The sequence below is a fragment of the Melozone crissalis genome, unplaced genomic scaffold (genome assembly GCF_028551555.1).
Source record: "Melozone crissalis strain CALT ecotype California unplaced genomic scaffold, PUWL_Pcris_2 ptg000086l_1, whole genome shotgun sequence".
NCBI classification, from domain to species: domain Eukaryota; kingdom Metazoa; phylum Chordata; class Aves; order Passeriformes; family Passerellidae; genus Melozone; species Melozone crissalis.
In genome coordinates, this window is record NW_026535863.1 from 1063236 (window position 1) to 1077800 (window position 14565).

Below are 14565 nucleotides of genomic sequence, written 5' to 3' on the forward strand. Positions count from 1 at the left end.
CCAGCTGTGAGGAGAGGTGGGAAACATCCAGCACAGAGCTGGGGGCTGCAAGGGGCTGGAAATGGCATTCTGCCTTCATTCACCTTCCTGCAAAGGCAAGGGCTCACAGAGACACTTCAATATAAAATTAGTAACAAGATGTAACACACTTATTTTTAACAATGTGACCTTCATCAAGCACAGAACGTTTTTTGCTTAATTTTTTTCCAGAATGAAATCCAAGTCAATCATGAAATGCCAGGAGAAGATGTTAATTCTTTATTAATAAATAGATTTAGAAAGGCTTAGCAAGACAGGATTAATGGATTTGGTGGTCAGAGAGGACTGCTGTAAACTTCCAGTCTGACCTGCTGCAGAGCATAGGTCTGGATTCCTGCAGCCCACCAATCCAGGCAGCTGCACAGGGGCTTATCTGCTAATCCACACCATGGAGTCTCTGAAAAGTCACCATATTCTGGTCCAAGGGCCAGTCTCCCTGTGAACACCACGTGCTCTTGTTCCCAGTTTCATTCTGACTTCCCCTCACAGCCCTCGGGCTGGGTCAGCTGAAGCTCTTTAAATAGTATTCTTTAAATATTGTATTTCAAAGGATTAGTGACTCTTACTCATGACTGCTTGATTTTACAGTATGAAAGTAATAATGGGCTTGATTATGAACTCAGTAACTCCCCAAACCATGTGGAATTAATTCAGGCCTGCAATGATTTCAAGTCTGCATTTGGGTAACAAATGTAACAAAGTCCAAGTGCTGCACAAAGGTACAAACCCAGCAAATCCAGAGAGCACCTCAGCTGTCCCTGCTCCTCCAGGGCTGCTGTAGTGTGCAGACACTGAGCTGCTCCATACACAGCAGTAAACCAGAGCCAGCTCTAAAGTGCCAGTGTTTTTCAGGAACAAATGAGAAGGTGGTTTCCCAGGCATGTCATATGTCTGCACTCAGCTCTGCACACTGCTTGTCTGAGATGTGGGTAGCTAAGGAATCTATGATGTCAAGGAGGAGGAGCTGACTGAGCGAGCGGAGATTTGGCAACTTGGAGACCTTCAAGGAAAACAAAACAGAAAAAACAGGAAGAAATTAAAACCCTCCCCAAATCACAACTCATGTTATTACCCTTTCACCCTTGGCACCCCAGAGCAAGTCCAGCTGGGCACAGATGGTGCAAGAGATCCCAGCTGTGGGGCAGGGCTGCAGGGAACAGACCACAGGGCTCCAGTCAGGGCTTAGAACCAAATTCAGACTGCTGGGAGTGGGGAGCAGCAGGAACCTGGCCCAGAGCTGCCCTGTGGGTACTGACAGCCCCACTGCTACAAACACTGACTGAGCACTCTCCTAAGAGAGCCTGAGCTCTGAGATCTGTGGTTTTGCACTGAAAATGTGACTCAGGGCTTGATCCCTTTGCTGCTGTGCTCCTGAGGAAAAGCTCCTCTCAGTATCCATGCTGGTTCTGCTGGCATTCTTCCTGCAGTCAAAGCAGGTCACTGGAGCACTTGCCAACAAAAACCTCCACCACATCAGATAGATGAGAATCTACAGCAGACTTTATGCTTTTGGACTGTTCAGAAGCTCAACTGTTTGCAGAAAGGAGCTCTCCACATTCCTTCCTTGTCCTCAGCCTCATGGCAAGGAGCCAGCAATGCCTCTGCCCCGAGGCACTGACACAGAGCCAGCTGCAGGCACTGTGCCCCAGCACTCACTCACCCTCCTCACCTGAGCTGACATTATCACCTCACCCTGGGAGCTGCACTGGGGTAAAGAGTAAAGATGTCCTGAGCAACCTTTGAGGGCCAGGAGGGAAATGGCTGAGGGTGCTTTCAGAAGAGCTCAGGATGTGCTTGTAGCAATATCCCAGTCTAAGATCTGCCAGAGACTGGTGGGATGTGCCCCCACCCAAGGCACACACTGCAGAACAGATCAGGGTGTCACTGCAAACACAGCACAACAGCAGGTTTATTAGGGCTTTTGCACAACACTGACACACAAGAGCTGAAAACACATTGCCCAAAGCAGGGAACCTCTGGGAACAGCTCTTCAGTAATGCTCCTTAACAGTCCAAATCCAGAAGAGCATTAAGTAACTGGAAGAACAGGAGATGCCAGAGCCAGGGAGCCAGCCTGCCTGAGCTCCAGTGACCCACAGGGCTTGTGCTGAGAACAAATCCCCCTCAGAGCCCAGGGCTGGCCCAGGAGCAAGCAGAGAGTGTCTGTGCCCAGCCACACTGAGTCACCCAGCCCAGGCCAAGAATCACACACTGAGGCCTCTCAGGCCCAGGGAAAACATTGCAAATTGAGATTTCTCTGTGCACATCTGCTTGACAGTCTTCCAGCCACGTTTTGATGAACACTGTTCCACCAGTCAACAGTTTAAATATAAAACATTTCCCCACATCCTGGTGAGGAAGTACAGCTGAGGAACGCCCTCCAGCTCCCCTTGCTGCCTCCCAGAGTTGTAATGTCCATTTCCCCCTGTGCATTCTGGGGAGAATCACAGCTCTTTGTCCTCCTGTGGCCTCCACTGGGAAGTGATCCTGTGCTATTTCAGCCCTCAGTGGCTGCAAGGCACTGACCCCAACCCCAGGGATGTGCTGTCCATGTCCTGTCCTGCCCAGTGGGACCATTCCCCATCCCTGCTGAACTGGGCTGCTCCACAGGACTCAGGGGGCCAGAGGAAAACAGGATGAATGAAGGCAGGGGCTGCAACCTCACGCTGTGGACTCTCCTCTGGGAGTGATTTCTGGATGCTGGCTCCACTCTCAATGCTTTTTATGCAATTTCAGTTATTTCTGAATGTAAAATGCGTCATGCTCCAGCAACTTTGGCATTTAATGAAGAGCCTGAACACCATCCTGTCTCCTCTCCAGACACTAATGGGACATAGCAGTGCTCTTCTTCCCCAGGAGGATTGTGAGTTTAAATATACAAAGCAGAGAGAGCTACTTGAATATTAACTAGGGAATTGTTATCAGTATGTGTGTAGCATCCAGAAATCCCAATTCCTGTGATTTATCTACCTATTTCAGCAATGCTAATAAGCTGAGCAATGAACTGATGACATGCTGGGGAACTCTCATGGAGGGATCACATCTCACAGGAACAATTAAATGACAATATCCTTATTCTCTCAAGTGAGGACAGGAGTATCAGCACATTGGGCTCTTGACCTTTCCTGCCACGAATGCATAATCCCATCAGAACAGACCCACAGAATTTTTAAGATTGGAAAGAACCTCTAAGACCACAGAGTCCAACTGTTGAACATGGAAATCACAGAGAGCCCAGCCAGGACATGGTAATTTGTTTTAGAGCACATGACAACAAACCATGTATGACAGAGAATACTTCAAGGGGAGTGTGAGAAGCACACTGGTAACTGCTAGTGAGGGAGAGATTGTGCCCTCAATATACAAAAAAATTACCCTGCTATACACACACCAACCCAACAAAGGCATGGCACAAAATTAACAGTTGGAACAACTGGAAATGGAAGCAATTTTGGGTAACTTCTGCTTGGAAGGGCTTCATATTTCTAGACTAGCTTGTTCTAGTCTTTAATTTACTTTGGTGGGAGCAACGTGCGTAGCAGTCCTGTCAGTGAGTGTCAGGAACAGGCAGCCAGCTCTCAGCTGTCTCACATGAGGAAGAATTAAACTGATTTCTTTATGAACATGTCTTTAACCAGGGCAGTGACAGAGGACAGCAGCTCTCCAAAGCCACAGAAAAGATGCAACCAACCTTGGTGAACTGGTGAACAATGATGTGCAGGCAGTGCCTCTTCATGTCCAGGGCCTGGGTCTTGTCAGCTGCCTCTAAAATCTAGAGCAGGAGCAAAAATGTGATTTCCTTTCTGCACAACTCAGATGCACAAACTGTCCTGACCCAGAGCAGTAACTCCTCTTACCTAGGGAACATCTCCACTTTGCATTACAAACTGAATATGTTCTGAACTATTCAAAATTAAGCCTTGTATTTAAAATGTATGGAGTCCTGAAGAGTTAATCAGCAGGACTTGCTTCTGCTTGTGCTGCAGAGGTTCAGGCTGCCTGCCTGGGAGCCAGCATTGGCTTTCTTACCACTGTTAGCTCAAACTCCACTGCAAGATCCTGTCAGTATCACTGATAAAACAAGACTGAAGTCTGTCACCTGCAGACCACCCTTTGTCCTGGAACAAATGCCAAAAAGGGTTTACAGTGAAGTGCTGAGCACGTGGTCATCTTAAAAAGACCTTTAGGGACACAGTTCTGTAACAGGGGATGAGAGCTCAGGAGGAGCCAGGTGAGCAGCACCTGCTGAACCCTGCAGCACAGGAACAGAGGTGCCACAGTACAGGTAAGGAACAAGGCTGGGCTCCCACACATGTCATCACACAGGGCCCCTGCCCCTGGAAGGGCCTGGGCAGCCTCAGTGACCTGGCACTGGGGGTACCCACCTGACCAGCCCCCTTTTCCTCTAAGTGACTAACTGAAGGGCTTGGGGACAATTACCTGGAGCACATTCTCCACTGTCACATTCATTTCCAGGTTCTGCTTACAGTAGGCCTGGAGCCTGTTGTTGTAGAAGCCATAATAGTAAGGTGCTGCAAAGAGGTATCTGTTCACTGCATTGAGGAATAAACCAGAAAGGGAAGGTGAGAGCACTGTGGCAAACAAAGCCCTGGGGGATGGGAGTGCAGAGCCTGCTAGTGCCCCCCAACAGACCCTCCCAAAAGGAAGGTGCATGCTGGGCATGCACTCAGACACATCCCCCAGCTCCCTGGAATGTAAGGATACAGGGAGTCCTCAGGAGGCATGTTCACCTCTCCATAGTAGATGTATCTAAGCATGGATTCAAATGCTTGCTTGCTGGGAACCATTTCACCTATGGAAATGTTCACTTGCCCATCTTCTGGCATGAATGAACGGAACATGGCTTCAAAGTAACTGCAAAGGGAAATGAAACTGATAGAACACATTCTGCAGACAGATGGTTTAACCCACTATTGTTCAAAGGCTGCTATTCAGAACTGCAGCTTCCAAAGCAACAAATTCAAGTGACAACCTGGGCAAAAACACTGCTCATTTATTTTTTCATGCATGTCTGCCAGTGAAACTCCAAATATAATCCCCCTAATTACCATCAGAACTACCTGAAATTTGTCTGTTTCTTGAAAATTAGGACACATGGTGCTTTGATTTTTTCTCTAATTTGCATAAGAGCCAGCAGAGAGCTTAAAGCATTATGAATTTCCTTGGTATCTACAGGCTGCCAATCATCAGGGCTGTTTTAAGAGCTGTGAAATGCTTCTGGTAAAATACCACAGTAACTAATACTGAATATTGTTAGGGCTTTTTTCTGGGAAAAATGGTGATGGTATTTGAAATAGAAATTTTATATGAACACTTAATGTCTGGTGGAACATAAGGAGCAGGTCCACAGAACACACAAGTGCAGGACAAATCCTCTTCACCCATGCCCTGCGGAGGGAGAACAGTCCCACCATCAGCAGGGTGGACTCCTTTCTCTGCATAAAGCATGAGAACACTCTGGGCTCTGTCATGCACCATTTTTCATTATGTTTATTCATAACCAGTCTTAAATATCAGAAAGTGAGAAAGAAAATAAAGTTCCACCTGATAAAATAGGAATTGTTCACTGTCAGAAGGCTCCTTCTGACCTCAGTGGACATCTGTTGCTTTCCACTTCACTGAAACCACCTCATGTTTTCCACCCTTTTTCCCTTCCTGTGATTTTACAGATGCTTTGTCTTGCAGTGCAGCTTCTCACACACCCTCTGCAGAATCTCTGCAGTTCTAATTTCTCCCTATCTTTCCCTGCTGGGTCTCAAATGGAAAAAAAAAAAAAATTAATCACTGCTGCTTAAAGGCTTATTACACTCATTGAGCAAAGCTGCATCTTAACACTTCGTGCAGATTTAAGTTCCTCCCTGTGTTGTGAGCCAAGGCAGCTGAGCCCAGGCTGCCCAGCCCTGCCCTGTCCTGCACACACACCCTTGGTGCAGTATTACAGCGACCTGAGTGGGTCGCTGGGGGTGAGAGATGGACGAGAATCTTGTTTCTTGATCAGAAGGCTGGATTTATTGATATATGATATATAATACATTATAACTATACTAATAGAATAAAGAGAGAAGTTGCAGAGCTGCTAAGCTAAGCTAAGAATAGAAAGAAAAGAAAGAATCTATAACAAAGTTGTGTCCAGGGACTCTGTCCCCAGCTTGCTCTTGTGATTGGCCCTGAATTATAAACATGGGAACATGAACTAATCACAGGTGCATTCTATTGCATTCTACAGCAGCTGATAATCATTGTTTACATTCTCTTCTGGGGCTTTCAGCTTCTCAGAAAATGGACAAATCTGAAAGAAAGTATTTCTGTGAAAAAATGTCTGCGACAGTGCAGGGCTCACCTGGAGCGAGCTGCCAGGATGGCTTTGTGGGCTGCCCGGGGGTGCCCGTCCAGCAGCAGGATGATATCACAGAATTCAGTCCCTGCTCCTTCCAGGTAAGCCTTCATGTCCTGAATTAAAGATGTTCCTGAAATGAAACGTCATGAAATAAAGACATGATAGTTCCAGCTGACCAGGTACTAACCAACTAACACATGGCCAAGCCAGAGCTCCAGCCCCTCTTTCCTTTGGGACTCTCACTGTGAATCTGAGTCCAGTCCTGCCTCATAATCTTGGAGCAAAATGAGCTTCATCCCTCCCCACCACAGCTGATTCCCCACTGCCCCTCCCAGAACCAAACCTGTCAGCTCTGCTTTCTGCACTGACACAAACTCCAGCTGTGGCCACACTGACAGATGCTCTCTATAGATATGAAAGCTGATTTCCCCCCTCCCTTTGCACTATTTCCAACCACAAGGAATATAACATTTTGTGTCTTAATGAAAAATCTTCCCAAATCAGCAACCAAGGCTTCTTTTATCCAATATTTTAATCAACCTTCGTAAATACACAACTGAGAAATAGAGCACATCCAAGTCTGCTCCAAACTCACTCATATTTTCAAAGTTCATCTTTCAATTTTTAATATTTGGGTCTCTCACATCATTCCAGCTCTGGATACAGAACTGGCTGTGCCACCTTCCCAGCCAGTGCACCTCAACCCCTGGGACAAATGCCAGACAAAGCCTTTCTACTTGACCTTCCAGGACAAGTTTCCTTCTCTTTCTCTTCAGTTCCCAGTTATTTTTGTGCAGCACTCCACACCAACACTGCCACCACTCTGAACTTTGTGGCCTTAGAAAATTTCATTATTACATTCCTTGTGTTGTGTGTCAGGATGTTAAAATGTTGAGTAAGACTAGTCCCAAATCAGCCCCTGATGAATTTCACAATAAAGCTGTAAATCACATCTTTCTCTTCTCTTCCATACCTCCTGTTCCTTTCACACAGGCACACAGAGCAGTGCCTCATTCACAAGATCCTCCTCCTTGGTGAACACCTTCAAGCAGGCTGTTTCCCTGCTCAGCTTTGTCACCCTTCAGCCACTTACAGTGACTGTCCACTGCCTTTCTTTGGATCACTCTTCACACCCTTTTGCTCCGTCTCTCATGTCTCTGAACAGGATCAGGATGGTTTATTGCAAGGACACAATCCCACGTACACTGATGGGACACTGTTCTGACTGAACCTCACGGGGAACAGAACTGTTGTGCTCTCAGGAGAGAGCCTGAGCACTTATCCCAACTGGGAAGTGCTGGGCTGCAGGGGCTGCTTCCCCCACACCTCCCCAGGCTGAAGAAGCCATGAGCAAAGACACAGCAGCAGCTGGAGTGACCCCATGAGGCTGCTGGGAGGTTACCTATGTCCAGAGGCTGGTCAGAGTGGGTTCGGACAGGAGGCTGCTGCTTCCTCCGCACAATCTCCACGATCAGGGATGAAGAAAGATGCTCAAACTCCTTCATCATTATGACTTGATTAAAATGGGATTCCTTCACCACAAAGTTCAGGCAGTGTTCCTTAAAAATACACCAATATTAATTAAGAAATTGATGGTTTATTGTTTGAAGTCATCTTAGAGCATCCCATAAATCTTACATGTTGCATATGCCATCAACCATCCTTCCCTTTGAACCTCCACAGGGATCCTGCAGCTGGAACTATCCAACAGTGATATCCTCATCCTTCCTAAAAGACCTTTTAGGCTCCTCCTTGAACAGAAAATTCAGGACAATTCTAAGCATCTAGAAAAATTTGACTAGAAATATTAACAGGGAAGAGATTAACTGCCCATTGAGCTGCTCCAAAGCTTTCTAAAACAGGAATCTCAGGAGATACTGAAAACTTCACAGAGATAATGAAGATTGGTTGCTACCTCATAATAACTTTTAACATAATTAGACGCCAAAATTTAATTAAAAGGGTGAAGAGATCTTAACTCTTGACACTCTCCATCAAGGGTCCAAAGAGCTTACAGGATTCATTGTGTGGGTTTTGCCTGAACCTTTTTCCATAAAAGCAGCAAAGAGTTCAAGAGCTCTGGAAGGCTCTTGTGTAATAAACTTCTTACAAAAATCAGTGTGGTGAAAAGGTAACAAATGAATGAGACCTAATGCTAAACAGTTAGAGACCAAAAAAGGGCACTTTATTTCCCAGTATGAACCAAGGCTTCCCCTCATTCCACTTTTATAGGCAATAAATACAATCTACACCAGCTCACCATAAGGTGGGTACAAGTTCACCCAAAGAATCATTACTACTGTCTGTTTCTGGCAGTTTATTCCACCTGAGATCCAAATGTGAGTCTGTCAGGACTCACCTGTGAAACATTTTAAATCATGACTGGGATTCCAGAAAGGACAGCTTTCTCCAGAGGACCCACCCATGAGGACTAATGAGCACCTGAGCAGACAGGATGCCAGCTCAGGGTGATCCTGCCCAACTGGAGCCATGTGCAAGAGCCTCTGTCACTCCACAGGTGGCCAGGGCAGGTGGGGGCACTAGATCCACCAATGCTTGAGCTTCTGGGCAGCTGATGGCACCATGATGCCATGCACCAAAGGCTGTGTCAGCATTTACAGAGTGCTGCTGGCCCTGCTGCTTCCTCCTGGAGGCATTTCCTCTCCCAAATCCAGAGCACACAGTGTGAGGAAGTGCTGGTGCACAATGCTTTCTGCAGCCTCTCTGTGCTTGCAGCCACCAGCAATGCAGTCACTGCTGTGCACAGGCTGAACACCCTCAGCAAGCACTGCACAGCCCTGCTCTGCCTCTGGGACTGCACAGCCCTGCTCCGCCTCTGGGACTCAGCAGAGCTGGCTCTGGGCACTGCTCTGGCTCAGCACAGCCAGCACCTCTTGGGCTGCAGCCAGGGGTCAGCTCCACCCTGATTGTCACCCAGCACCCCAAAGCCTCTCACCCACCACAGCAACAGAATCACTGGCACATTTTGGTTTTCAGTGCAAAGGCCTGAGAACAGAGTTTAGTTTTTCATTCTAGGAAATGAAAGAACCTATCTGCAGTGTCAGTATATATAACACAGCAAGAGCAGGAAATGCACTGGTTCCATCTTGCTGCAGCAAGAGTGAACTGATGAGGAGCCAAAGTCACTCTGCCCTTGACATTCTACAAAGCAGATATGCAAAAATACTGAGCATGTATTGAAAAAGCCTACATAATATCACAAGCCACTGTAGGACACCCCATGCTAAATATACTCAAGCAACTGTAATTACAGGAATGATGAATTTGCAAAAGCTGATACCTTTGGCCAAATGTTAATTACATAATTTCCTTTTTTAAAATTTCTTATCAGTTACTTTGTATGCAGAATGTGATTACCTTTAGCTGATCCAGCTGAAGCTTGTTAGCATTCTCACACACAATGAGCACATTCTGCAGATCCACAGATGCTTCAATGTACTGAAGGCAGAGCTGTTCCAGCCGAGAGAGCTTGAAGTTTAAGGCCAGCTTGTACACATCCATAATGAGTAACACATCCTGCACATGACCTGAAATTGCAAGAGGGAAAACTGCTGGAGAGCCCACAGAACAGAGATGAACCCTTCTGAAAGTATTTTTTAAATCACCTGGAGAAATTGGAATAGCAGAACAGGCAGTGGTTGGATATTTTTATAGAGAAAAGAATTCCATTCCTGGCTAGATAAAATCTGAATCAATACTAGAAGAGGAGGTTCAAATTTGAAGCATGCAAAAGACAAAGATTTTGTGACAATCTGGATCACAATTTTTTGAAACCCTCCAAAGAAAGTGAAGTGATTCTCTAAAATCCCTGTCAAGGCCCAGAGCTTGCAGCCCAATTTCTCAGTGCCCAGCTGCCAACAGCCCTGCCAGAGTCCTTGGGGTTTACACAGGATTAACAATCAGCTCCCTGATTGTGACAGACCCTGATGAAGGTACTCTGTGCTTTCACTCCGTGCTTCAGCCTGCACAGACCTGGTCTAGAGGGGCTAAAGTGAGAGAGGGCAGAGGAGACCCTTGTAGGCACTGCAATGGGGCTACTGGGACACCAACTCAAGGAATAATCCCCCATGGCCTTTGCTTTCCTCACAGGAGATCTCTGCCCATCTGCTCTAACTAGTTTTTAATAGAGAAAGCCCTCTCACATGCCACGTGCCTTCCCTGTGGCTAATTGGAAAATCCCATTTGATGAGCATGCCCAATTCCATTAGCTCAGCCTCGGGATGGCTCCCCAGGGTGCTGCTCTCTGAGCTCAGAGGAGCTACTGGGAATACAAATGGGCAGGGCAGGGCCCACGGAGGATCCCAGCAGAAGGCGGATCACCAGGGAGAGCCCCTCATGGGCTGGGGAAGAGGGGCAGGCTGCCTGGGAAGCCTGTAACAATGGAAGAGCTCAGGGGTCCAAGCCTTCCCTTGGCCTGAGGCTGTCCCAAGGTTCTGAGATCAGTGAATGGCTGGGAGCAGGATCTGGCAATGTCAGCAGAATCCAGGAGCAGTTCCCTCACCCCCAGCCAGTGGGATCATTCTCAGACAGGCCTCCTCACAGGGAAAGCCTTCGACACGTATCACTTTTTTCCTGAGAATTATCTTTGCAGAAAGCAAAGCTCTCGGAGTGAAGCTGAAGCAAAGTCCAGTGCTAGGACAGCTGTACCTCTCTGTACTTCACCAGCCCCCATGGCTGCAGCTTCCCCAGCCCCAGCAGCTGGAGTTCCTGCTGTATCCAGTTGTATCCATCCCCTCTCCCATTGCCCACAGCCCTCACCACTCACACAGCCAGCAGCTGGATTCCCTGTGTGGAACCTGTGAGATCTCTGGCTGTTAATTCCTCACCCACAAGTGTTTTTAACTCGGAGAACTTCAATGAATGCACCAAAAGGATTTTTTCCTTTCTTGAGGCATTCCTTCAGATTGGATTTTTAACAGGCGATAAATACTGGCTTGCACACCTTTCTGTGTGGGCTCAACTTAAAACGGATCAAAACATTATCAGAAAAAGGAAATTAGCCAAGCCAGGATAAGATACATGGTCCTTCCAAGCAGGATGCTGTGATGTTCAAAATACCACAACATTTTTGTTTGTTTGGGTTTTTTTACACCTTTTGGAATGATCAATAACTTGTTCTTCCTTGATATTTGAAAAGAATTAGGGGGAAAAAAAGCATAGTTAGTACTCTCTGATAAAAATCTGCTTTTTGTTTAATCTCAGTTAGTAATGAAGGAGTAATCACCTGCAAATGCTGGATCCTGCTGTTTCTGAACACATTTGCCCCCCTCTCCTCCCCAGTGCAGTGTTATCTCCCCCTGCTCCCTACCTTTTCGGGGGTACTTTATCTTATCAGTGTACAGGAACTGCATGAGCACCTCGAAGGGCTGCGCCTCGGCCTCTCGGATGGGCACCTCCAGCAGCGGCTGCAGCCGGCACAGCTTGACATTGCCACCAATGCCATCCTTCTGGCACGGGCTGTGTCCCTCCTCTTCTATGTCCTGCTTTGATTTCTAGTGAAACACAAAAACCACCCAAACATGGCACAAGCCTGTGCCAGTTCACACAAGTTACCACCAAAGCAGAGGATCCTTCTCCTTACTCCACATTCTTCAAGAGTCAGGATCTCTTTAGCTTCAGGATAATCTTGGAGATAACAAGGAATTCCTGCCTTAGACTTACTGCTCCATATCCTGGGACACACATGGATGAGAACACAAGGAAGCTCCTGGATACAGGTCAGAAGCAGGACATCAGAGCAAGGGAGGAATGAACTGCACTGAATTCACATTTCTGCCCCACTCTGTGAAGGAGGGACAGGTGGGAGTAGATTCCACAAACCCTGCCTTGCAAAGGCAGAGCACAAAGTGCTGCACAAAAGTATTTTAAAGCACTCTGTTACTTCAAGTTTCACTTTGACAGCCTTTTCCCACAGCCTTTCCAGTGGCAAAACAATTAACTGGGAGGCAGTGAGGAATCCACATCTTACTGCAGATTGTGTGCTACTATCTCCCCAAAAGCCATTAAATGTTTGCTGCTGAAAAGATGGAAGTAGTCAAAATTAATAGACAATGATCAGAAGGCACCAGACTTTCACCTCTGGAAAAAGTAAAAAAATACAAAAGTTACGGGAAGAGAGGCAGCTGAAACCCTCAGCATTGCCTTTCTTCCCTCTAATCTGTCTGATCTTGTGGGCCATCCCCATGACACAGCTCTACCACCCCCACAGAGAAGGGTACTCACGCCTCTCTGGGGCATTCCACAAGATTAGACCTCAGACAGCTACAAGAGCTCCCAAGAACCACACTGTCAAATCCAGATAACTGGATTAACTCTGGCTCCTCCATGTTACACTCCTGATACACAGCCAGTAGCCCTAGTTAATACTAATGATCTTTATTTTACTTGCTCAAGAGCACCTTAGCATCAGACACTGCTCCTGTCCTCCAGCTGTCTCAACAGATATTACTTTTCTCCTGACAACCTTATTCCCAAACCTGGGTACAATAAGCCTTACCTTGCTACAAGGCTACTTTTCCAAAACACTCACCTGTTTCACCCTCTCCCTGGCCTGCATGATTTTCTTTTTCAGCCACTTGCAGCGAGCGGTGACGATCGCCGTGTGCCCTCGGACTCGCTCCTCCTTCTGCCAAAGACAAAGGCAGAAATCACAGTCAGCTTCTAAATCACATGGTGATGGCAGATGGCAGAAGTCACAGAAACCTGGGCTGAACCCCAGGTTATGATACATTTCAAGTTAAAGGCAGCCTTACATCTACTCGGCACATACAGATGAAATTCAACACCCATTTCCCCAAAGGCTGATGGCAAACACCATTTGGGAAAGAGCCTGGGTCACATCCACTGAGTGGAAGCTGCTGTGTCACTTATACTGCTTTTTATTCTTACATCTGATCTTCTGTTTAATTTTCCCTTTTCAAAATAACAGTATGGTTTTTGCTATTGTTTGCCATAATTTATTTCACCTGTTGTTGAGGATCTGTTCTCTGAGCTTTGCAAAGCTTTTTCTGACTTTTCCTTTTTGCAAAAGGAATGCAGGTAAATTCAAATTTCTCATGTTTATCTTCAGGAAACCTGTTCTCTGTTAAATGTTTTAACTGTCTGCATTACTAGAGAACCATTCCCCTGTACTGCTTTTTCTCATTCTCCTTTATTTCAGTAATTAAAAATGGCTATAGAAATGATAATGGGTTTGCAAAACATTGACCTGCCTTCCTAGGAGGCAACTGGGACCTGGTAGTACAGAGGTCATTGGTAAATTTTCATATTGCAACTCTGTATAACATGTTTTGATAAATTCAGGTTAAGTGAGTGACAGATCTTCTCAGTTAAAAAGTTTCTTCTCCATTGCAGCTTTAAAAATTTATCTGGATCAGTGAAACTTAATAAACCAGGCAGACAGTTCACCAGTGATTCATTCCCAGGGTTTCTGGCACAACCACTGCACAATTTGCTTTTTCCCAGCAAACACACCACACACACAGTAACACCCCCATTGGCACCTCTCCAATAAATTCTACTCACCTCTCCCAAAACAAACTCCAAGTCACTGAACTGTCTGTTTTCCCACAGCCTTCCATAGTCTTCATGGAGAGTGCATTTAGGGTAACAAGAAAACTAAAAAAATAAAACCCCACAGAAGACAGAATTAATTTCAGTGGCTATAAAACTTCAAATCTCACATCACTTGGAAGCAGAGGGGCCTGAGGTCAGATCCCCTCAGGGTCTGCAGCTTCCTCACAAGGGGCAGTGGAGGGACAGCTTCAATCTCTGCTCAATCTGAGCAGGGACAGGACCCAAGGAAGGGCTGGAGCTGTGTCAGGGGAGATTTAGGCTGGATCTCAAGAAAGGTTCTTCCCCCAGAGGGTGCTGGCACTGCCCAGGCTCCCCAGGGAATGGGCACAGCCCCGAGGCTGCCAGAGCTCCAGGAGTGTTTGGGCAGCGCTGCCAGGGATGCCCAGGGTGGGATTGTTGGGGTGTCTGTGCAGGGCAGGGGTTGGACTGGATGGTCCTTGTGTGTCCTTCCAGCTCAGGACATTCCTGATTCTATGATTCTATAACCAAAAGTGCCAAGGTTACATCTACAATTGCTGGATTTTGTTCCTAACTCAGCCTCAGTGTAGCACATGAAGCAGAATGTCACAAGCA

At 46.6% G+C, this 14565-nt stretch overlaps 1 protein-coding gene across 1 annotated transcript in view; it reads right to left on the reverse strand.

Annotated features, from left to right (window-relative positions):
• Window positions 1-230: 230 nt before the first annotated feature.
• The window catches only part of LZTR1 (leucine zipper like post translational regulator 1), a 37468-nt gene continuing 23133 nt past the window's right edge, over window positions 231-14565 (reverse strand). The window contains exons 11-20 of the mRNA XM_054290761.1: window positions 13942-14034; window positions 12947-13042; window positions 11726-11909; window positions 9775-9944; window positions 7799-7955; window positions 6400-6526; window positions 4764-4913; window positions 4479-4584; window positions 3730-3810; window positions 231-1039 (exon numbers count right to left, since the gene is read on the reverse strand). Coding sequence (XP_054146736.1) covers window positions 923-1039; window positions 3730-3810; window positions 4479-4584; window positions 4764-4913; window positions 6400-6526; window positions 7799-7955; window positions 9775-9944; window positions 11726-11909; window positions 12947-13042; window positions 13942-14034 — 1281 coding nt within the window. The 3' untranslated portion in view covers window positions 231-922. The remainder of the gene's footprint in view (window positions 1040-3729; window positions 3811-4478; window positions 4585-4763; window positions 4914-6399; window positions 6527-7798; window positions 7956-9774; window positions 9945-11725; window positions 11910-12946; window positions 13043-13941; window positions 14035-14565) is intronic.